At 37.3% G+C, this 25751-nt stretch overlaps 1 protein-coding gene across 1 annotated transcript in view; it reads left to right on the forward strand.

Annotated features, from left to right (window-relative positions):
• PTPRM (protein tyrosine phosphatase receptor type M) overlaps positions 1-25751 on the forward strand; it is a 438824-nt gene that overhangs the window by 270010 nt on the left and 143063 nt on the right. The window contains exons 14-15 of the mRNA XM_054284774.1: positions 24-98; positions 17535-17667. Coding sequence (XP_054140749.1) covers positions 24-98; positions 17535-17667 — 208 coding nt within the window. The remainder of the gene's footprint in view (positions 1-23; positions 99-17534; positions 17668-25751) is intronic.

A 25751-nucleotide genomic window follows, 5' to 3' on the forward strand; every position in this document is an offset into this window, starting at 1 on the left:
CTGGACCTCTTCCTTTGCCTTAGCTGCGATAATCGTGACTCAGCTTACAACACCATACATTCGCATCGCCCCTGCTGCAGGCGACGACCAGCTAACAGGTCAGATGTTCAAGTACGGACCAGTCACCATGCCCATTCTGTCTCTTCTTCTTTGGCTCCTTTTCCCTGACAGTTTCTTCCTTCTCTGCTCATGAACAGTTTCCTGTGTTTAAAGTTCCTTTCTGTTTATATTTTTTTTTCCTCAGCTCCATTAAACTCAGTGGTGTGCTTGGCACCAAAACTCACACACATGTCCGTGTATGTACAACTCCACTGCATGTGCCCATTGTGTGTGTGATCTGTGGAGTGTTCCTTCAAGCCTCATGTTGTAAAGAGATCTTGTCGTGCTCTATCCATAAATTAAATGAAAGTTTGCATATAGGTATATATTTGTGTACCTGTTTATTTTTTTTCTCTGTTATTAAATCAAGACACTAGAATTTCTAAATAATTGAGGCTCAAAAGTTGCATGTGCAAGTTAGGACAAAGATCTAGTATTAGTGGATTCAGGGTTTTTTCCGGTGTAATGGTAGGAAGATCATGTCTTCTGGCAAAATTTCAATATGAAAGAAATTAAAATAAAGAAATAAAAAAGATTCCTTTTTATTATGTCATACATGAGTTCTAGGATTAAAATAAAACAGCGTAGCATGTGACATGAGAATGAACAAGACTTAAGGATTTAAAATCTAATTGTCAAAGTAAACTCAGTATTCAAGTGGAACCATTATGAGGCTGTATATGGCTTGAAGGATGGCTCAGAATATGCTAGAAAACTTTATGAACCCGGGGAAATGATTGATTTTGTTTAGAAAAGAAACCTGTGCCTAAAACCTTTCAGGGATTTGCAAACATTTTTATTTTCAAAGACAATCAAAGAGCATTAAAAACTCTAGAACCAGAAGTGATGAAATATCTAAAGGAGAAAGTAAACCTAGTCCATCAGCTTTTAGTGTATGATAAATCTTTGCCTTTTTGAAGAATACTGGCATAGTTCCTTGGGAAAGCACATTGTTACCTATGTGACGAGTTCAGATGTCTGATATCTGGATACTGCTACAGTAAATAAGAGGCAGTTAAATGATTCAGCTTAAGATAAGAGGATTAGTGACATGTCTGCTCTAGCTTTTAGTTCTGGGGTATGTGTTATAATAATAAAGCTGAATGATCCATAATGCCCAAGTTACCTTGTCAATCAAGATGAAATTGCTGCATGGTATACTTTTATTTTCTAATAATGTATGAACTAACCAGAATAACATACTTACAGTGCCATTAAGTAGCTTGTTCTTGTTACTGCTGCTTGGCAGAAGCTGTGTCTGCATACATATTTATACCTCAGTTAATTTTTACTTGACAATTCAAATAAATCATTGAAGAGACAGGATCTCTTTCATATCCTTGAACTTCAAGCTTTGATTTCTTTATCACAGGATTCAAATAAGCTTCTATATTTTTCCATGTGGAGATTAAAATATTTTCTCCTGTTTTGGGTTTTTTATTTGTTTCAATGCAAAACTGGGTAGCTACAAGTAATGCTGGACACATGCCTGTTTCACAAGAGGATGGCCATAGCACTTAAGAGTGAGAGAAAAGAGATATGGCTAGCTGGCTATAAAGAGATATGGATAGCTGGCTGACATAGGATTTATTTCATTGCTTTGTCACTGGTGGCATTGGCAGTCTGTGGTTGTCTGTCAGATCTGTGAAATTTGTTTCCTTTTTCTTGAAAAGGAAATAAAAATGTTCTACCAGAATCTAATTTTGTAGTGGAAAGGAGCATATCAGATTATACCTGCCAACAGCATTTCTAGCTATTTGTGAAATGTATTAGAAAGCCTTTGAAATACCCTCATCATCTTCCCAGCCCCACCTCATGTTTGAAAGACTCTGTGCTCAAAAGGAAGGAAACATCTTCCTCCTCGTTTGCCACAACTGCAGTAGCAAGCAAAGAAACCTCACCCAGCCCACATGGTTGTCCCATGACAGCAACAAGAATTCCTGTTTTTCTAGGGAAACATCCTGTCTAGTGGTCCTTAGGGCAGGCTTTTCCACGCCAGGGCCGTACAGCAGTAGTGGGATCTGCAGTACCCATGAGAAGCACAAAGGGTTTCTTAAAGGAGGTTTACAGAAACTGGACCACACATGATGGACCTGAGAGTCATACACATTGTCCCCACATTTTTGTCCTATAAATTTCAAGACTGTGGAAATTATTTCCATGTAAAAGGATTTGTTTATATGAAAGTACAGGGCTGTTTCTAACTGTAGTTACCACAAGCCCTACAGCTGTAACTGTTAAATGTCACTTAGCATTTTCTGTTCAGTGCTTTTTTCTCACTTCTTTGCTCAGAACCAAAGTAATTATATTTGAGATCAAGAAATTACTTTCGTCTTTTAGCATTTGAGGAGATACATAAGCAGCAGTGGGAAGGTCAAGGATGGCATTTTCGGGTTTCTTTACATTGGAAGCTGATGCTTCTTGCATAATGAAAATTTAAAATCTTGGCTGCATTCCTGAATATCGTTACCAAATTTGAAAGGTCTTCCTCTTCACAAATATCATGATAACACAGCTCAGCTTTCAAGCCAATTCTGCTTGCACTCATTTCCTCCATCCTCGTCATCATTGTCTTGCCTCTTACTGGTGCAGTTGATAAACAATGCATTATTAATTTCTCTTTGTCCTTCCTTTCTCCTTCCTTTTTCATATAAAAATAACAGGTCTACCATTTGAAGGATTACAGGCTAGTTGCCCTAAATATCTTGACAGCCACTCCAGGTTGCCTTTGAAGCCTGTAGCAAAGAGAACTTTTCCCTGCACTTAACTAATAGTGTAGTTGTCCTTGAGTTATGGAATAAGATAACACAGTGTAAAAGCAACTGTGTGATTTTGGCTCTTAGAAGCCAAAACAGGGAAATCAGTGTTCACTCAATACATAATTATCAGTGATCCAATAATGTAGTAGCTAAGGAATTCAAATTTGGGGGATAGCATTTAGCTTTCTGTGTTACCTTACAAAAAGTAACTAACTTGAAATCTACTCAATTGAACCTGTCCTTCAACAGACAGAGCATATCTAATATCTTACTCCTGTGTGTGAGGAAAAAAGATTATGTATACATGAAGCACAGTAGTACTCATGATACTGTCTCCATGTTTTCATAACAAATACGGTTTAACATTCAATTGAAATCATGTAGAATGTTATCAGAAAACTTACAACATAAAAATGTGATTGTATGGTCTTAACTTCAGAGTTGCATAAAAAATCCATCTTTTTGAGAAATACTGAAATAATTTGAAGTTTGTTTCAGTATTTTGTAAGAGACACTTCATCTAATAGGTTTAAATTGGCCATATTTGGTATTCACTTGGCTCTCATATATTTTGTTCTCTGCATTCTGATAAAATAGCATGCTTGGAATCATGATTAGGGTGTTCATTCTGTCAGGCATTTACTTAATTGTTGAAATATGTCTGAGCTACTTGTATTTGAATTAAAGTATTTCCATTTGTGATTTAGTGGAGCAGCCACTACTTTGCTGGATATTATTAAGACTGATTTCCATAGAACGCCCTTTTTACGACCCATTGTAATTACACATCCAGCTGCAAGAGAGAGCTCTGTATTGTACATTCTTCATACATTAAATTCTTGATACAAATCAAATGCAGCAAGATCTGTCAGAAGTTTTGTAAGGTAACTGATACTTAATGATTGGGAAGAATTTTTTTTTTGTAAAAGATGGGGCAGAAGCTTAAAACATAAATTAGTTTTATCCTGCACACCTTAAGGTCTAGATGATCTCCATATTTTATAAACAAGCTAAAAGCAGTCATAAAAAAATCCTAGTAAGTTTCTTCTCCCTTATGAAGTTCGCACTATAATAAAATATACCCATTTCTTAGGATGTGCATTCAGTACATAGCAAGATTTATTGCAGTGTTCTGGGTCACATTCTATTCTCAGCCATTCCACTGTAAAAGTGAAAAAAATAAACTGAAATCTTTGATTGATTAAATCACAACTTCATGGAATATTTTATGTCAAGAGATTTACTCCAGTTTTGTACTGCATTTCTGAAAATACGGTTTGTTTATTAACACAAAACCTCAATTTTTGCTTTACAGTGCATCTGAGGTATAGCAACATGTACTGGACAGACTTTCACATTAATTTTTTCTCCATCCCGGACCATGTAACATTGATTTAGATGTACTCTGACATGCTAAAACTTGAAGTGCTGTTTTGGGCAATGTAGAACCCACTATTTCCTAGTTGAGACTATTTCCTAGTTGAGTCTCTAATAACAAACCTATGTGCAGACATGTCTGTCTGCATGTTCAATACACTATTTTAGAAGTTTATTCTTGTCTTGGTACTTCTGGGCAACATTTGCATTAGTTGGAGTTGTGGATAGTTATCCAGGGGAGAATAAGCACCTGTGTGCTGTAAAGTCAAAGCCATATTGCAGTGCTGTTGCAAGATAAGTGACAAGGAAAGCAGAATGAGAATGGATCTGACTTTCCAAAGTGAAACTCTAAGCCTGTTTTTATGTGATGGCCCCAATGATTGTTGTACCAATTGTTCAAGGATTCTGGTCCTTTTCTCAGCTGGGCAGAATGCAAAACAAGGAAATGTTCCCACTTTCTGCAGCACTGGCTGAATGCATTTCAATGGGCTGAAGTGTCACTTGTGATTTATTGCCCATTTTTCTTCTTTTATGTGTTATATTTGTCATTTTTGCAGTGACAGTTTCATCTATAAAACAGCATAGTTACAAGAAAATGTTAAGAGGATACAGGAGTGCCATGGGAGTTGCTGTTTCCTTTTCTTCTTTTTATTTCCCCTAGTATGTTGCAGAGTCAAATGTCAGGTTTTCTGTAAGACAGTGCAGCCAAAGCATCTGTGCTTTTAAGCATAAGTACATTTTCCGCAGAGCAACTGAAGAAGAGCTGAAGTTAAACAATAAGACAAAGAAGGCCTAAAAATAATTGCTAATAACATTTCCCAAATGGTGAAATGACCCATAATACAAATACAACCCATTGCTATCTACACAATAAAGAGCCCAACTTGATTAGAAGCCAGTTATCAGTGTGATTATATTTGTTATGTTAAATACTCCACTTCTTGTTTTAAAATAATAGTTCCTTTAACATTCTCTGGAAATGAGACCTTTGCAACTCCCATGCATAAGTAGAAGATTAGGGAGGATAAAATGCAGAGTCATAGCAGCAGTTTTTCTCTGGCCATTGATGCTTCTGGTTGGCCAAGGGGGTGTGGGTTCTTCAGCTGTCCTGGTGCTGCATCACCAGAGCCACTGTGTTACAGACCTGGGACAGTAGCAGCTGGAGAAGATCCCATGAACTAGAAGAAAGTATCAACCTTTCCCTACCTTTAGGAAGGACAAGTAGCCTCATTAGGTATGTTTACCACTGTAGAAACAGGTTGTCTTTTATTCAGGGCAGTTAAAAAGTTGGTTGTCACAGAAGTAATAATCAGTCATTGCAGGCGCTGTGTTACATCCCCCAAGTACAAAACCAGTCTGGAAGTTTGAGTATTCCAGTTCATACCTGAGAGAAAAATATGATTCCAAGTGTCAGATATCTCCTTCATGACGAGAGTCATCCAAATTTAATGTAAGCCACTAAAGATGGGTCTGTTTGGTTCATCCTAGCTTGAAAAATAATCCGTTCTCTTAGTAATATGTAATCTTCATGTCAGGATATCTATGAGGCTGTTTGAGGTTGGGCTGGGAGGAGAGGGAGCTTTTCTTAATCACATTACAGAGAATGGAAGCATAAAATCCAGTCATGAAAGTAATTGTATGAATGAAATGACCAGGATAAATTCTTAACAAACTGAAGGAATCTCTGTCATCTGTTTAGTACTGGTTCTGGTCAGTATCACACCTACTTCAAAATGTTTCAACATCAGCAATGTACAGAGAACAGAAAACAATGCAAAATAACAGTAGGTAATTTTTAAAGCCTAACTGTCATATAGTGTGTTGCTTCATATCTGTATTAAAAAAATATGCCTCTGATTTTTACATTTGAAACAGAGTTTTGTATGTATCACAATGAAAAATTAAGGAGAGACAAGGGAAGACAAGGAAATTCAGAGATATAAGTAGTAACTAAAAAAAACCCTGTGAACTTCAGCGTTTCCCATCTGTAGTTTTTGACTGTATTCATAAAATGCTAAGCAATTTGAATTTTAACTTAAAATAAAATGTGGGTAAAATAATCTGTAATTCTTGGAGTCTGCAAATCTGGTGTTTGTACCACTGGAGAGTTTGACAAATGTTTAAGGCAATATTATGTGAATTGCCTCTGTTTTAATGTACAGGTGAGCATTCAGATGTGTTACAGTTAAACAGAGTAGTGCAGCAAAGAGCAGAGTAATACTGTCAACTTAAGCTAAAGTTACAGAACATACTGTCTTGGGCAAAATAATATTTGAGCAATTCATTCAGTCTAGTTTCATTGAAATAGCTCCAATCTGAATAAATATCTAAGCCACATTTGTCTGCTTGTAGTAACAGTTCAGCACTGTGCAAGCCATAACTGCAGTTATTGACAAGTTTTTAACACTTTTTTCAGACAATACATTGAAAATGTCCTTTTCTGCACTAATGGGAGTTTGATTGCAAGAACCAGTGATTTTAGAGCTCTGAGAAAGACACTCAGGTGTACCTGTGCATTTTCAAGTTTTCCTTTTTCAAAAATTTTGAATTTTCATTTCCTTCCCTTAATCTGATTTTCTATCACTGCTGAGCACTAAAAGATTTTTGTGTACATAGAAAATTCCTGTGCAAATGAAAATTCAGTCACAGTTTTCCATAAAAGTGAACAGAAGCTGGGGTCTTGCATGGTTTTTAGCTGTGAAGAGGGGAAATAAGTACTCTCAGGTCCTGTTTAAACTTTTGAGTTCGCATTGGAAGTGCAAAATAAAAAATAGAAGAAAAGTAGTAAATTCCAATTGGTCAAAAGCAAACAAAGTATTCTATAAACCTTTTTGAAGTAAAATAGTTGCACTTTTCAGTATGCTGTCATTGAATTAGACTGCTTCTGGTTATGAGTCAATGTGTCAATAATTAAAAGTGAAAAGAGCTGATTATAAAAATGACTGTTCAAAGCATTCTTAATCAAGTAGGACAAGTGGAGATTTTCCTTTAACCCCTAAAACCTCCAGGAAATAAATGAAAACCCAAATGTAAATCAGTGATAACTATTCAGAGGAGGCCTAGTCTATTCTTGTCCCTGTACTAGAATATTGGTGCATGCAACATTATTTCAGTCTGAATAGGTTTTTTTATTGGCAATATTATAAAAATTTCTGAAATGTGAACAAAAGAACTGCTACACTGTATTGGCACAAAGACAGATGTAGAATTCTGTGGAATTATATTTCCTTTGTTGTGCTGATTCTGCTTTCCAGTTCCTCTAGCTGACCTTCCTGTCTCAAAACAGTGTTGACTCTGAAATGCTTTAAAAGAAGTTTTGAGTCTTTTTTCCTACTTTTTTATAAATTTATCACAGACATATTTTTCTATTTTCTATTTCTTCATGCATCATTACATGTATAATTCCATTTATTTGTTAGTAGAATGAATTATGTTCATTCTATGTTCTTAACTATGTTATGTTTCCTTCCAGGAAAATGTGTGGGTAGTGAAAAATGAGAAGTAAATTCCAAGTGTGATTGTTTTTGAAGGATTTCTGAAGAATCCTTCATAAGGATTGCAGTGTGATGGGAGGTTGGTGGTGAAAGTCACCAGGAATGTCAGCCAGTGGCAGCACAGGTCAAAACATCCATGAGTGTTCAGACCTCCCACAGAGATACCGATACTGCATTACCCTCTGCCCCTCTCCTAATGGCAAAGTAACCAAGCCTTCACTGAGTTTCCATTTGGAAATGTTCATTTGTGTTCCTCTGCTGAAGTCCTTGGCTGACAGCGAGATCAGAAGATGATACCTTACTTTGCTACTTCTTACCCATAGCTTCAGGTTGCTTTGTTCCCATGCTGGATGTGATCCCTTGCATTCAGGGATGGAAAATAAAACAGCTGTATTTGTCCAGGCCAAAAGCATCTAGTTTTGTACATGAGTTTTACCCTGAGTAGGTCAGATCTAGAAACATTACTGTGATCTGATTTCACATCTTCCCTGCTTGGTAGAAGCCAGTTGAGAGCTAGAAAACCACATTTTATCTTCCTTGAAGAGGGCAGAGTCCTCTTCAGTCTTCAAATCCACACCTTTCTGTTTCTAGAAAACAGCTGAAATAAATTCTCAGTGGTGTTGGATATTGCTTGTCATGTCTCAGTACACTTTCAGGAGTAGATCTAGTGTTGAAAGCACAGGAGTCAACAAGAGGTTTCCTTCAGCAATAGGTGAAACTCACAAACATTTGGTGGGGCTGACAGTAAATTGCCCACTTCTTCTGTAGGGATGGCCTGAAAGTGGTGCTGACTTGCTTAGAAAATGTGTTAGGTAGGGACAGGGTCAATTCAGACTCTCTGCTTTAATTTCCTTACAGCTAATTTGAGAGAGTTATTCTTCTGCCATGGGTACTGTTGGTTTGAGGTTGTGTGGAGAGCCATAAAAGCAAATGTTTCAGGTCTGAAGGCTACCCTTGTTGTACATTATGTACCTTTATGACTTCATGTTCACAGAAGTCAGGGCTGTGAGATGCAACTGCACTTCCAATGGCTGCAAGTGATGCTCTTGCACAGAGCATCAGCTGGGAACAAGCCCTACATTCAAAACCTGCCATTTCAGCCCTTGTTGGTGCTTTTGTTCTCAGACCTCCTCATCCTTATTCAGTATGTTACCTAAATGCATACAGCTAATATGACGCAAGTATATTCTCATTACTCCTCAGTCAACCTTGATTAGAAATGTGTGTCTCATCATGTTGGTCATTGTTGTGTTTGTGTAGTCAGAGAGGAGTTGGTAAAGAAGCCCAGTTTTATCTTTCCACCAAAGTCAGGAGGATTTCAACTTGAATTTCAGTGGTGGGAGCTGTTTTCAGATATGCTGCCATGGCTTTTCCATTTGTTGACATAGAGGTCTGTGATGTGTTCCATTGTGGCTGCTTCTTTGGCCACACATAGTGAATACTTTTAAATATTTAACCATCCTTTTTTTCTTCATAAAATGGACTAAAGTGTGTGAAAGTACTCTTTAGGGTCATTTGAAAGCTTAAGGTTCCAAAGAATTTATACTATTTTTCCTTAGTAAATTATTTATTTCCTAGAAGGAGATACACTGTGTCTGTATATTTGAGACTTGTTAATAATTTCTGGTTATGGTACAGCTATTGAGTGTGCTTTAAACATCCCTTAATGATCTCAATGCTGTTAAAGTGTGAGTGCTTATGCTTTTTTCTCAAATGAATGAGGGCTTCCAGCTCCTTGGGTGCCCACAAGAGAGGAAAATTTTTATGAATCTTAATTATTTAAGTTTCTTTGCTTAAAAGAAAAAGGCAAAGAGGAGCTAGTAGAAAGGATGGTGGCTTTGTTTCAAAGGAGAAGTGAGCTGTTTATCAACACTTGCTTGTTTAAGTTTTTTTTTTTAAAACTACAGTCTCCAGAAAAAATCCAGACTAAATTGTCTGGATTAAAATTCTGTTAAAAATCAATTGTGATGAGACCAAAAGTCAAACTGGGAACTTCATTTGTTTTAGGCATGTTTTGTAAAGAATGTTGTTATTCCTGACAACCAGAAATGCAGATGTTTAACCAAAATAGTCTTTCTGCTCACATACACCAACATGAATCATCCACCAGTGAGAGACACAGTTCATGTGATAGTCAGTTAAATGAGTTGTATTCATCAGTGAAATAGCTCTTTGCATGTCTTTTCATGCAGTTCTTTGTCACTTATATTTACATTTTCCTAAAGAATATCACAAACAAAATTAATAATTCATAACTATTGTTACACAGCACAGCCTTATTTTGATACTCCCTTCTTACCACAGACCTTCTAACAAGTCTGTATTTTCCTGTATTTAAAAAACACCAAATAAAGAATATACCAAATCAACATAGTGGTCCTCAGGAAATACAGAAACCTTTTTCTGGGCAAAGAGAATCTGTACACAGCAATATGTATTGTGATGATGATCATAAATTGCAAAGAAAATATTCTCCTGCTAAATTGAAGTGCTGCTTGCCCTCCTTCCCAGACTTCAAAAAAATATAGTGGTGAGCACATCATAGGAGGGAAAGTCAGACTATGTTGATTTCAACACTTAAATGACTCCTGTGCTTAGCAAAATAGAAGGAAAACATTGTCTCTGCCATGTAGAAAAAGCATTTCCAAGAGAAACCAGGAACAGAAAGGAAGAATACTGTAAAAAGAGAAGTAAACAGACCTTACTCTTGCCGCATTTCCAAAACTAATATATTCAAGACATGGGCTAGAGAGAAAACTGAAAAAATGCTGATCAAAACCACCTTCTGGCACAAAGTGTACCCTGCCCAACAACACCTCATAACTTCTACCATATGGACAGAAACCTGCAGTTTTGAAGGAGAGCGAGGAGCACTGATTGGAAAACTAACAATGAGGATGGCAAGGGAGAACTCACTCTCCTAGCTGGAGTTCTACCAGGAGTAATAAAACAAAGACTTTGTTAGCAGAATACGTGCTGGCTAGCAGATGACGACTGAATGCCAGTCACAGTATGAACAGAAGAGCCAGGGTGGTAATTGATTTCATCTACAGATCTGTATGTATTTTGGGTCTTCTCCAAGGCAGGCTCAAACCCTGGCATCTGGGATGAACTTGAAAATGTGTCAGACTGGCCTGTCCCTCACAGCATCAGTAATGCTGCTGCTACAGATTTATAAATAAGGGTACCAATTTTTGTAGTCATAGGTGAGATGAAGGGAGAAATGGTGTTTCTGGAGGAAGCAGGACATTTTGCACTGCTGCCCTGTTGCAGTGTGCTTTGTGATAAAGGATTGGGTTTCCTGTTGGTCATTTGACATTTATAAGGACCTACCTCTGTGAAGTACCAGTTTTCACACCAAGACACACATATCAGCATTTTTTCTTACTTTGTCATACTGCCTTTTATCTTAGCCCTTTACTTTCAGACACTCTGCTTTTCCTACCTTTATGTTAATTGACCTTCATGTTGCTTCCTTCCTTGAAACACCCCAACCAACATCATCAATTAAAACATTTGTAATTCCCTCAAATCCTTCCTGAAGATCTGTTTCTGCTGTGGTACTAACTGGAAATGCTGAGTGATACCAGCTAGTTAAAAGAGCAGGAAGGGTAGAACTATTTGGGTATTGAAAATGCATCTTTTTAAGGGGTTTTGCCTCCCCCTTCCCCTGTGATTGCTACACCTGCCTCCTACAGCCTAGCTCAGCTCGGTTGTGTGCTTTTAGTGGCCAAGATTACTTAGCTGTGTGCCTGCCCTGTTCTTAGCACAGTGGGGCTCCCTGTCTGATTTACAGCTTCCAACTCCTACTACCATACAAATAATAGGAAGTAATGATGATAGTAGCCTCTGTAATTCATATTGTTCTTGGAGAGTGTGGAGAGAGTCTTTAAAGCCAAGTTTTCAGTCTTCTCACTTTGTGGCAGGGACAGTAGGAGCCTAGTGATGGGTGTTCCAAGGAAGCATCATACCTCTCTGCCTTTCTTCTGCCTTGTACCATTTTGCATTATTTCTGCCACCTCATCACAGTGCAGCTGTCACACAAGGGTATAATGTTTCATTTTCCTGACTCACTCTGTAGAATAACTCAAAAGTAGGTGTTCAGATGTGATAGTTGAATCTCACTGCCTGCATAAAAAAATCACAGGGTAGTTACTAACTGAAGTTGGTTTCAAATTTGGTTGGAAAATTGGATGATCGGAACTAACTGTATTACTACCTTAAGGCCTTGTAAGGTTAGCGATTACATCAGTTACTGGAGCACCTGTGGATGAAATGGAGTTGGAAAGGCTTGCAAGCCTCTTACTTTGAGAGTCTTAAAGCTGCAGAAAGGAAGCACAAAAGGCAGGAACTATGGTCAGCCTTGAATGGGAGAAATGAAATTAAACTGGTCCAGTTAATTAATAGAAGAGATTATTTTTTTGACTCAAATAAAAAACCTGAATTTATTAAAGACTGCTTTAGACAAAACAACCTTTAGCTAGTTTTTACTAGTAACAGCTTAAATCTTACCCCTCCATTTTTAAGTATAGCCAGCAGTGCCTAGACTTTTGAGCCAGGATTATTTCATTGGTTATTCTGTTCTGTAAAATGGTCAGTCATTCCTAAGTACATTTTTTGGAGAAAAGAAATACTGAAAACCAAGTCCAAACTTTGTTCATTTACAAAGAGAAGGAGAAAGAGAGTTTATTCAGTTTGGTAGAGGTCCATTTCTTTTACTGGAAAACATTTTCATTTTTCTTGAAAAACAAGATAGTGCTTGCCTCAGAATTAAAGGAATGATTATTTTTCTCACATAATTCATTCACCTTAGCTTTCATTATGGTGAAAAGTAGTTCTGCTGCAATCTTTTCTATCTATAAGCTACCTGCAAGAGATTATTCTTTATGAAGTTTTGAGGTTGATGATAACATGATACTTGTGCCTTCTGAGTGAGAAGGGAAAGGCAAATTTTCCACCAAAGGAAGTGGCAGAACTAGAAATACTTCAAAGAGAGAGTCGGAAGTTTTTTTTACTCAGTGTTTTAACTTGTTGTGTGGAAATAGAAATTTAGCTGCACAAAGTCATTTAAGAATTCAAACTCTGGCAGACACTAATGCAGCAACTAGAATGTAATTCAGTTCTCATTCTGAAGAGGGAGTAAAAGATGCCATGAACTGGCAAAGTAATGACTAAACTTCAGAGGAGATTCCAGTATTAAGAAAAAGTTAATGGAATAGGTCTGAGAGTAAAAACTAAGTGAAATACTGTCTTTGGATGTTTCATGGGTACTACTTAAAAATATTATCACTGAGGCTTGCAAAATATAGAACAAAATGGTATCCATGAGGATAAGTCAGTCCGGCTGAATGTCATTCTTTATAAGCAAAGGAAAAGAAACATATTTCACATTTTAAATGCTACTGTTGGGAGAGCCACAAAGAATGGGAAATCAGTCAGTAAAAGGGAAATTGTAGTTGCTGACATTAAGTAGAAAAGTAAATATCTAAGGGTATGGAACCAAGCAGTGTGATTGTCTTCTACTGTATTCAGCAGAGGAAGCCTGGGGAAATACTTTGCTGGGTTTTGCAGCACCTAAGGGTTTATTTTTAAGTGTATCTCTGTTTTTCACTTCTGGCAGGAAGCGCTCTAGCTTGTTTTCATCAAGTAAAGACTTTCCAAAGTCAGCACCTTAATCTTTTTTAAACTGGCAGGAAACATCTCCTTGTCCTTTCATTTTCTAAGCAGCTCCCTTGAGCTATCCTCCTCTCACTGCTCTTTAGTGACCTATTGTCTTTCTGGAGGTGCACCACAGTGTATATGTCACTTTAGCCTTGATTCTTGCAGCTCCACTAGCAAGAGCTGGTGTTTTCACACTGTGTTCAGCTTCTGTTTTCTGAGATTGCCCAGACAATCTCAGAGAACAGAAGTAAGGGGTTTTTATGCAAAACTTGAAGTCAGTTTTCGTATGCAAAGGTAGAATCAAAATCTTAAAACTAAAACAAAAAAATCCAAGTAATTAGGTCCACTGTTGTGAAGAAAATGCAGTGGGCATAGCTCAGTTGCTGGCATCAACTTAATGACCTGTTTTCATTAAATACAGATGTTTTTACTGGAGGCCCAGAATTAGTCTCGTAGCTATATATTCTTAAAGGTTTCCAGGACCAAGGACATTAAAAATTACTGTGTCAGACAAAAAGATTGGAAGAATGGTAATAAAATAAAGAAATAAACCACCAAGACTAGATCATCATGATAAAATAGTGTATTAGTAGCACTGTTTCTGTAATGAAAGATTACATTTCACTCAATATTTTTAGCATCTGTCAGTTCAGCAGAGTAAAAGAGAAATCAAAGCACCTTTTTTTTTTAAGGCTTGCAATGGTGCTTTTCCACATCTCTCTTGAAAACATGCAAACAAAACCAAATGCACAAACGGACATTACCGTTTATGAGGAGGCAAAATGAATTTCAGAACTAGTGCCCTGAGTTGCCTCGCTCCCCTTAGGGACAGCTCACCCTTCTCTCCATGGTGCCAGTGCAATTGCCTGTGTGAATATGGGGCCAAAAGTCAGTTAAGAAGTAATTATGGGGTGAGAGCAATTATCATTCAATCAACCTCTGCCTATCAGACAGAAACATAGGAGAAGTAAAGTGGCACTGCTTTTCATAGTTAATGCACTTCAGTATTTAATATTAAATCCTGTATCGTATGTTTGTTAAATGCCAGGAAGAGTCAGTGTCAGGGCAGCAGCTCTTTATTACAATGCTAGATGGTACAAGTTAGCAGAATTCACGTGGGACTATGAAGAATTATAGTGGGATAAAAGCAAACTGAATGAAGAGGTAATACCAACTCAAATTTCAGTCTTGATAAATGCTAAAATGTAAATTTGAATGGCTTTTGACTTGTAAAGGGTTCAAAGCTGAGCACCGCACTGAAGAAAGGGCTGCATGTTTCACTGTAAACATTACACAGTAAAACACTTCCAGTGTCCATCTGATGTTGAAATAAAACCAAGCAGAATGCTAAGGAGTATAAAGAGTGGATTAGAACACAGCAATTTCCTAAAATCCAGTTGTAGAGCAACTGAGATATGTTAGATTAATAAGCAGCATTAAATAAAATGTAGAAAGGTAATCCCAAATTTCTAATGCTAAAAGACTCAAGGATTGTTCAAGAAGGATGAAAGTTCTTTTCACTTACCCAAATAGATTTTGGACACCACTAAGAACAATAGTGGAGCAACATTTTGTCAGCAAATAAATAATCTGCTGAATGGAAATTAAGGAGAATTGAGATAATGCCAATATTTTGTTATAATAATTAATGATAGGGGTTTTTAAAAGGCTTGTTAAACATCATGCTTCCAAGTTTATGGCAGCCTCTATTGTGAGTAAGGCTGCGTCCATCACTGTGAGAAGCTGTATCCTATTTTTAACTCTGCATTAAAATTCTTTTCATAGACAATTTGAGCTGATTCCTCAATCAGATAATCAATAAATGATGCAATATGGGAGTTTGAGTGTCCTGATGCTAGGCTCTGTGCTGCTTCCTGTGTAGGCTTTCTGTAGAGATTTTGCAATTTTGTGGGTTCACCAGCTTGTTCAATACTGGTGTCAGGACAATGCTTTGTGTGATGGAAGGCATTTCATAAAAGTTGTGCTTCATCATATGCAGAAAACGTGTGTGCTTTGAATACGATTTTATCTCCTCTGTGTAGTGTAAGTGTAGCTGGTTCCACTGAACTGAGAACCATGAGCTGCTAAAGAGAGACATGGCACTGAGATAGGACACGTTGGATAGTACTGTCAATGTTTGCCTTTACTTAATTTCACTGTTTAACACTCATATTCCCAAAACTAATGCTGGATGCCTTAGCATAAGGAATGAAACCATAAGGCAGAAACTGTTTTTAGCAAGTCCTTATGATGAGTATTACAGTTGGCTGGGGTAACCCGAAGAAGTTAATGAAGGAAAGGCTTTGGAAGGAACTAGTCTTAGAAGCTACATCTGAAAAGATACTACATGCTATTGACTTTAGCTTCTCTCTTTCTCGGGTTTTAGATTTAAAAGAGAGCCTTGGAGTCCTTCATATGCCTTACCATTTGCATCATAGTTGACTCACTGCTTCCTGTTGGCCAAGTGCAGCTTAACAGCTGCTTTTTGCATGAAATGCTCTAGATGTGTTCTGAGTATCTACTGCAATACTGAGTGCTGTGAGGAGTACAACAATACAGAATTTTAAAAAAATTTATATAGGATAGAGGAAAATAAAAATAGAACTGTTTATTCATACAAAGTATGAATCATCCTTTATTCATACAAAGTAAGGATGTTACCAATTCAGAAAAGTGTGTGTGTATTTCTATCAAATTAATATTCTTGTGGGACTGGGCACAGGGACAGCAAGCACATCATCTTCTCTGATTTAGCACTCATGTGAAGTACCTTGGCCAGAATTTTCCAAAGAACCTGGTTCCTGCACTTAGCTCTAGATACGATTTGATTAATAGTTATCAACTTTTCTGGCAGGTTTTTCTGGCATTCCTCTTGGCAAGGAGTTTTGAAGATGTAGGCCAAAAGTGTAGCTGTGGGCATTTAGAAATACTCTTCATCTTGGAATATCATGGTTAAAATTGAGAAGAAACATTGGAAATGTTTTCATTTTTTAGAAAATAGCTCTTCATGTAAATTGGCCATAATTTCCTTCCTTTCCAGAAGGAGAAAGTGAAGAAACAAGTAAAATATAGTTGATGCTGTCAGAATCCTCTCTGAAACCCAGTTAGTGCTACTAGAATGTGGTCTTAAAAGATTACACTTCACTTGGGCTTTACTCTTCCTTCTCCCTTCCCAAAAAAGGTATACCAGGAAAGCAATCCATAAATCCCTGTGTCCATTTTATGGCATGGTGCCTCAAATGATGAATGCTGACACGTTTTGATTAAAAAAAAAAATGCAAGTCCATAAAAATACAAAATCAGCTTAGTGAATTGAATGTTGCTTCCTAAACGTTTTTTCATCCTGAACTCATTTGGTAGGGGAAATGGATATTTCATCAGACATGGATTTGACGTTCCATCACATTATACAGTAAACAGTACAAACGATGTTATTTTTTTTAAATGGAGAAGCTGGAGGAGCTAAGACAGTAGCTGCTGTAAGGCACTGGTTATCTCATTTAAACAGATATTAAATGTAGGTGCCAGTTGTGTGATCATCAGCTGCTTCCCACTTTGTGAATAAATTGCTTAGAAGGAGTCTTTTTTCCTACCAGATGTGACCTAGATTTAGATTTCCAAAGGCAAAATAAAAAAAAGTCTATTGTGTAAAAAAACAATTGTGGGTAAAATGCATGGTAAATGAGCTTATCTCACTTTTCCAGGTGTTTAAGCTAATATGTTACGGAATTACAGCTTCATTTATGAAAAATAATTGAGGAAAATGTTCCAGCAAATCAAATTTGGATAAAGGCTTAGTATAGTTATTGTGTTGTTAGCAAGTTTCTTAATGGAAGAAAGAAAAGGGAGCCAGCACAGATAATAAAAATACAGAAATTTGTGAATCTGTGAAGAGGCTCCTGTGAAGGGTCAGGGCTGGCAGTGGTATCCCACCTATATTGTGGTCCTACAGAATGTCTTGGAAGAATATGAAGAGTTTTATAACAATGCATATGAAAGCAGAATTTTTCTTAAAATACCAAGCTTTGATATCTGTTGGCCCTGGATAAGATTAATGGCATTAGTAGGTTAAGTGTATAAACATCAAAAGAATAACACCTTTATTCTTTTCCTCATTCCTATTTTTCTTTTGTCAATTCCATAGGGGCTGCCACTCGAAAACCAGACCCGGAGCCTGAGAAGCAGACAGACCATACTGTTAAAATTGCTGGAGTCATTGCAGGCATCTTGCTGTTTGTCATTATATTTTTGGGAGTCGTGCTGGTAATGAAGAAAAGGTGAGCAATTAGTGGATGTTTTCTATGTCCATGTTCATATTGCATCTCCTACAGCAGTACTCAGTTTGATATTGGTAAAAGTATCCAGCCCCCTTTGTACCCACAGAGATTTAATGTTTGTGTCTTTGTTTTGTATATAACAACTCAAGGGTAATGATTCTTGCACTCCTTACTTCGGTACTGCATGATGGACTCTAATAATCAGAGACTATCTGGTCCTGAGTCTCTACCCTATTTGACAGATCAGCTGGAAGCTAGATGTACTTTCATTTTTGCATGTAAAAGAAATCCTTAGTCAAACAGCAGCTAGAACTAAGGTAATTTTTGCTAAGAATGATGTCTGTATTGTTCTGCGTAAATTTCATTTCCTGAAACAATGGAAGATGTTACAATGGTGCTGAATGTTTCCAAATGCTGGTTCAACACACTCACACATTGAGATTGTTTTGCCTTGAATATCATTTGAAAACTGCTACATTATTAGAAGTGTAAGGCTGTTTAAAACTGTTTGTCTTTCTCAACACTGTGAGAGATAAAATAGTAACAGGAACAATATAGCTAGGGAGGTGGCACAGATATGAAAAAACTCCATATAATCTTAGAAGCTTAGTCTAGATTGGGAAAAATTATTTAGCAAATAGAATTAAGGTTTTAGGTTCTGTAATGAACAATGTGAGATTTTCAGCTGTTAGAAGTGGGGTTGGGAATGTGCAAGTGCTGTGTAAAGGGGCTGAGTGACAAATGCTCCTTCCACCTCTGCCACAGTCTCCTCACTGTGTCCCATAACCCCTCACCTCCTTGCTATTCCCCTTGAATTATCCCCTTTTTTTTCCTCTGAGAGCAATCCTGGCCTGATTTGGCTCATCCCAACCCTGTGTGATTTAATTGTATGTTAACTAGTTTGGCAGGTCTGAGGTGTCCAAACCCCTGAGCTGCCTGAATTTCTTCCACAATTTGAGCAGTGGAGGTGCACAGCAAAGGAGGCAGCTGTCTGACAGTGCCTCAGGGCAGGCAACAGAAGTAGCTGCTTTTTACTCTCCTTGAAGACAGAGGCAGGGCCATGAGTTAGAAGGGCTCTATGGAGAGAAAGGCAAGCTGTGGCCAGGGCTGGGGGCCAGGTCATGACAAGGGGTATGTAAAGAAGAGACTGAGACTTAAGCCCCAGGGTGAGTCTGACTGGGGCAATGGAATTGACCCAGTAACCAAGTCTGTTTAATAAAGTACAGTGTAGCAGAGTTGAAGTCTGTTCTGACTTAGCAGTACTTTTTTCTTCCCACTTCCAATTTCTTGCATCATTCATACCTTCAATTTTAACAGTTGAACTCTCAAACTCCTCCCTAGGGTCAGACAGAGCACTTGGCATGCAGGGAGGAAGGCTTCTTGTATTTTCTGGCCAATCCTTCTTCACACAATTCCTGACCAGCATTCATCATACTCTCTGTTCAGTTCTGAGCCTTTCCTTAAGTGTTTCTGCCAAAGGTAGAATGTATTCACCCAAGGGAGACAAGTTATTCTTCATCTTGAAGGGTGAGCATTGCAAAATGATCCAAATAGTTTCAAAGTGAATAAGGTGTCCGGGTCTCTGGCTAAATGGATGCTATGCCTGCTCCTGCTTAATTCTCTAGAGAAAAACTGATAATCTAATTATCAGAGGCAGGAGGGCTCAGATCCTAAGTGTTTGCATTAATGCAAAAGGATGCTTGATTCCTTCTGTCTACCACAGCTGAGTAATTATTATTCATAGGAATTCTGTTGTTAAAGAAAAAGTGTATTTTGTGAGCTTCCTTGGTTTTTGGAATGAATTTACTTGTGACAGAGATGGAACTATTGAAAATACAAGTCCAGGAACTCTGTTGCCAAATACACACAATTTCATTGTGTAGTACAGAAAGAATGATACCAATAACTTAAAACATGTCCCAGAATGATGCTGCAGCCTTGAACAAAACAAACTGAAATGAGTTGAAGTGAATATTAAAAAGTAAGGATGGTTCATTTGTGTAGCAGGATGTGACTATGCTTTAATGAGATTTTTGGGAGGTGGGTATATTGTGTCCCAAGCCTCTTAAAGCATCTGCTGTAGCATAAAAGATCTTGAATACAATTACACTCATGACTTAAGCAGAAGATGAACCGATTATTCAATAGATTGTTATTGGTGCATTAATTCACTAGGCTGCTGAGGGCCCCTATGCTTTCACCTTGGTTCAGTTACTGTGTATACATTATGCATTTGGAGAAAAAGTATAAATCATGCCACAAGCTTAGTGTGACTGGAGCGATTTTGCAGTTCTGCGGTATTTTAGGTGCTACTTTGGGAAACAGTCTTATCAAGCTAGTGAGCCGTTTGACTTCTGCACTTGATCATTTTATTTCATTTACTTTATCAGGAGCTTTACTGGTGTAAAGATCTGAGTGAAAAAAAAAAAAATAGCACCTTGTAATTCAGTGGCACCTTTCCCCTGAGAACCACTTTGTTCTCTGCACTATTATATGCAGACACTCTGGGCTACAGTGGTGGGTTTCACTGCGCTGAGTCTACATGCTTTGAAACTTGTCTTGTTTGGAGTTGGCTTCAGCAAAATCCCATTCACATTCTGCTATCCCAAGGCATATCCCAAAGCAAATGTGTTGTTCATTCTTCCACAGAGTCTTGTGTATTTGATCTTCAGTTCGTACCGATAGATGAAACCGACTCTGTCCCTGGGGCTTCACAGTACTTAAATAACTTAATATCAAACTATTTATTTCCATTGTCAAGAGATTTGGAAAGCAGTTTCACTTGTGTTATAACCATGACTTTGTCCATGACATTCCTTAAGTAGCCACCTCATTTCACTCAGCAACCATTCTTTGCTTGGTTGGTGCCAGGCACCACAGATTTTCACAGATCAGTCTCTTGAACTTCTAATTCAGTAGCCAAGTAGAGAAGACCAACATTCAAGGAGATTTTCAGTGCGGCACAGACGTGCTTTGGATATGCCGATTATCAAGGCAGTGTGTAAAGAAGTTCTGCAAATATTAATAGTCATTGAGCAGCATTATTAATTTCACTATGTAATTGTCTTCTGAAGCAGTTGTATCATGAACCAGAGAGATTAGGCGGCCTAGCAATTCAGTGCATGGTTTGGAGTCACTAGTGAAGGTAGAAATGTCATGGATGCTGAAGCATTTTCTGTAGAGACACTGAGCTTTTGACTGAAGTAAAACAAATTTGTAAACCTGGCACATGGTGCAGGAGAGGACTGTTAGTGCTTTCCTCTTTATCCCTCCACTTGGTTGTTCATAGTTCTTTATCCATTCATTTCTGTCTTTTCTTTATCCATTAGCATTCCTGCATAAAGGTGTTGTGTAATGTAGTCTAGGAGCCTGCAAGCTGTTCCTAACACCAGTATGGTCAAATCAATGAGATGATTCCTCTCTGTGAAGTTAGAATAGTGCCAATAAGCTTTCCTCTCCTCAGATATGCTTTGTATCTCTCACATAAGAATTAACACAAAGTTAGATGAAAACAATACATGTGTTTCCCCAAAACTGATCCACAATAAAGTGGATTTTGAATCTGATCCTGAATGGTAAATCCTGGGCAAGACCCAGTCTTTGAGGTACTTGCATAAGATTTTATAAAAAAAATTAAAAATAAAGAATACAAAGTAATCAAATTCACCAAGTAACTTCATCTTTTGGTCAACTTAAAGTGGAGCACTGAAAATGAGAGTACTGTTGCTACAACATTTGGAAAAGCAATAGCAGTTAAATCAGGACTTGCATAAATAAGACACTTACTGCTTTATTTTCTCCTTTCCTGTTTTTTTTTTCCTTTATACTCTATATAGGTTAAATTTTAAAATTTGCCTAAGCTGGTAAGTTAGTGGTCCAACATTTGCTTAAAAGCCCTTTATATGTCTTTGGGGCAGCTGTTTCCATTGGGGCTGCCATGTTGCTGCATGTTGCTGCAGTGGGAGTGCAGTAAGGAAGCAGTTATTAAAATTTTATTCCTTTGGCTTCTGATTCAGTTGTAGAATGGAGATTTTCTGATCATAAAAGGCTGTTTTGTTTTGCCTGGGTTTAGTTTCTGTTTTCAGCTATCTCTGTGCCTGAGCCTTCCATGAGTTTCTAATATATGTAATTGTAGCATCTGTTTAAGTCAGAGACCTTGGTTCTTGGCAGTGGATAAGGAAGGGTTTTGCACTCAGTGGAGCTGGGCTGGGAATGCATTGTTCCCATTCCCTGATAGCAAATCAGGCTGTTCAGTTATACATACACCTTTGCCAACAATTTCAAACACTTAGGATAGAAACTGAAGATAATAAAGCTGAAGAAAAATTTCAGCCTCCTCTCCCTGAACCGTGTTTTTCCCTGTAGGCCAACTATAAATGAGAGATGATGGAAGAAAACACTGAGGTAATGACACAGTTCCAAAAGTTTCCATTCTGTTGGGTCAATCCTTCTGTAGCCAGCCTCCTGTGCTGGTTTTGATAAATTTTATAGTGGGGCCTTATTCTTTAAGTGTCATTCATGAAATTAATTTATGTATTCAGTCCTAAAGGAGTTTAAAGTGTATAATATTGTCACTATATGCAGAAACAGTTCATTGACATAAAGTAACCTCACTACCAGGAAGTGACTGATGAGCTATGCTCATAAGAAAATTTGGCCTAAGTTGGCCAAAATCTTTGCATCAATCTTTTTTAACAGAAAAAGTCTTTTCATACATAGACAGAAACTTTAGTTTGTATTCATTATGTAGGAGGAAAAATGGAGCTTGTCCATATTTCTTAAAAAAGCTAAATCCATTCAGTTATGGATGGTGCTTTAGCATGTGGCATGAAATGCTTGTATAAAACTTGCAAGTATGAAACTTTCTGCAGGATTTTAGCATATTCTTTTTACCTGTTTCAGTGCATGGTATTGTTGAGAGTCAAAACCTTGGTGCTCTTTTTCAAGGACTTCTATATGGAAAATCTCACAACTGTAGCAATATAAAAATAGTTGGAGCTTGAGACTTTCAATTTTTCTCATGTTACACAAATGGTTGATGGGACATTTACACACAATAAAGTTCCTGGATTTTCAGCATTTTTTTCATAAGGAATAATTTATCTTTATAACATATTTGGCAGAATTCTGCATATAAGTGCCAGCAGTGCTTCACTGATTAATAGTATTTATTGTTGTTTTTCAAATTATTATACATCTTTTAGAAGTATGAGAACATTTGTACTAATTACATTAAATCTCTCTTGTGGCAACATATGGCAAGGAACAGGGTTGACAGTGTCATGAGATTCTAAATCAAAGTGAGAGAATGAGTAATTCTGAAAAGAAAGGTAGGGGGAAATATAATTATGACTGAACTAGAAAACAACCACTTGCTTATAGTGCAGGTAAGTGCTTTGACAGGACCTGATCCCATGCTCCCTATGGAATGCAGAGAGGCTTACAACTATTTTGCAGCTTGCCCTTTACTCTATTCTTAGTTATCTTCTAAAACTCAACTTTAGCAGGTATACATTTTCCAGATGCCATGTGATTAAATATGCAGTGTGTAGTGTCTTGTGTTTGAACAATACTGTTTGCATCAGAAAAATGGGAATAAAAACTGGGAAATATTTCCAACGGCATCTTCACACAAAGAAGATGAGAGAGAAAATTTGATGAAAGCCTAGTTTTCAAAGGGATGCCTGAAGCATGTAGCCAGAGGCAAGTTAACATTAGTTATAGTCCTTTGCAAGGCCTGTTTACATGTTTCCTCTGTAGTCAAAGGGCTGTATGCATGTGCTGTAAAAATTACAAATGCCTACATGGCTCCTTTCAGGCTTTTATCTTGCCAACATGTGAATGCTAGTTGACATTACGCTCAGAGTCGTTTTAAGATCTCCAGCCTTTTTTTAATTGCAGTCAATACATGGAATTCATTTGGGTTGAAACTTGCCCTTTCTGGAGGCTTGCAGTCCTGCATGTAGTGGGCTCATAACTGAGGGAGAGAAGGAAGGATATAAAGCAGAAGAGCATAGCTGGAGGGCTTCTCTACTTTGTGCTCACACAAAGCATGTCTAGGTGGAGTATCTGGCTGTCCAAGAGGTTATGCAAGGCTGACAGAGCCCATATTTGTTAAGGTGATGGTGCTAGGTCTCCCAAGTTGCTCTTTGTGGCATTCATGTGGGCAGGAATAACATGGATACAGGATCAGTTCTTATTTTTATCTCTGCCACTTGGGGAAATACCACCAATACAATTTTAGCCCACAGGGATAGATTTTTTTATTTGCATGACAGTAAGTATCTTTTCCTTCTGAATTTAAAAGGTTATTTAAAAGCTGAAATATTAAAAGAGCTGTGGCAATGGATTTTCTCCAGTCTGGAAATAAGTGCTTTCAAAAGCAGAACTGACTGCCTTAAGTAAAAAAAGGGATAGGCTAAGATTCTACAGTGCTATGACAGAAGAGGAGCTACTTAAAGTGTGTTCTGAAATTTTTTATTCCTAAGCTTCTAACACCATGCTAGAATTTCTATATCCTTATTCCTGATGCAGCTGAGGTGTAATCAGAAGTGATTTAGCTCTTTAATTGGGAATATTTGTGTGTGTAGTATATGCAGATATGAACAGACATTAAATATGTAACATTACTTAGTAGGTGTACCTTAAGGTGGTTTGATTTAACAGTTGGAGATGCATTATATATTGTACTGCTCAAAGTGTTATGGAGATTGGATATGTCACCTGTCTGTTCCAGAAACATTGCATGTATGCCCAGATGTACATTCTTGCTACCTTTCATTTGTGTCACCAGTTCAGGTCTCAGTTTCATCTTGATTTTTCATACATTAATATTTGACTTTTCTTTCCTTCCATTTCATCTTTTCCACCACTGCCTAATCCTTCCACCATCATGGCAGAAGAAGCTATCACTCCTACACTTACTACCTGTAAGTAACTTCTTTGTCATCAGAGACACTATCTGCCATGTTGTTCCATGCCTGAGTAGTGAATGCTAATACTGAAATTTCCTTTGTAAAAGTTTCACCAAGATGAAAACAACATGGTCAATAATGTAATGAAATACTTAGCTTTTTAAGAGTTTCTTATGTCTCATACTGTGCATCAGAGTCCTTTGAATAACATTATGTAAAGAATTTAATTGAGAAGTAGTGGGTGTAAATATCACTGCCATGTCAATGAAAAATTTTCATGCCTAAATAACTATTTTTAGAATTTATTTAGTAGTTTCTTTCTCATTTGTACTGCTGAAATTACAGCATTGGTTAGACATGTGCAAGCATTTCCATTTGTTGCTATGTACATATTACTACTTTTTTATGAATAATTGATCATGCAAAAACATCATAAGTTACCATTTCTGAAGAGAATTTCAAAGGGGAGAGCACTAAACAATGAGGGCAGAATGAAGCATAACTTTCAATAACTAACAATTTTTTTGTTTTGCTACAGTTCTTAGTAATACCATTATATGCTTTTTTATTTACCCAAAGCCTTGCTTCATTCCCTGTTGTCAGCAGGTGATGAATGAGAAAGGTTCTTCTGTGAATTTAGAAAATCCCTTTCTGAGGCTATTCACTTTTTCTTGCTTTCCAGGTACAAGGAGTACATAATAGATTAGCAAAATACTAGGACTCTTGCTTAGTTGCAAGATGAGATGCGTTTAATCTTTTGTAATCGTGTTGGCCAGCAGCAAAAATCCAGCTGTCCAGCAGTTATCTGTTTTATTAAACCTCAGGTTTAAAAGCCACAGGAACCTGTGAGATATTTTTACGTAGTTACAGAAGTTGGGGTGTTACTTGCATTAGATAAATTCTAGTACCAGTTTCTAAGTACATATAGCGGTAGCATACTCTTGAAAGGAACACATTTCAGTAATGTTTTTAATTTAAATGCAATATAAAGTTTATCGTGTTCCCTCTAGTTGCTCTTCAAACTTTTTAAATACATATTTTTTCAGTTCATATTTTGAAAAAGCATCAAGCATTCATTTATAGAATTTATGGAAAAAATATTAAATGTTTTCTGTCTTGAACACTTGGTCTTCAAGAAACCAAACAGAACCATTCTTCAAATAAATTAAA

Source organism: Melozone crissalis, unplaced genomic scaffold (genome assembly GCF_028551555.1).
Source record: "Melozone crissalis strain CALT ecotype California unplaced genomic scaffold, PUWL_Pcris_2 ptg000042l_1, whole genome shotgun sequence".
NCBI classification, from domain to species: Eukaryota; Metazoa; Chordata; class Aves; order Passeriformes; family Passerellidae; genus Melozone; species Melozone crissalis.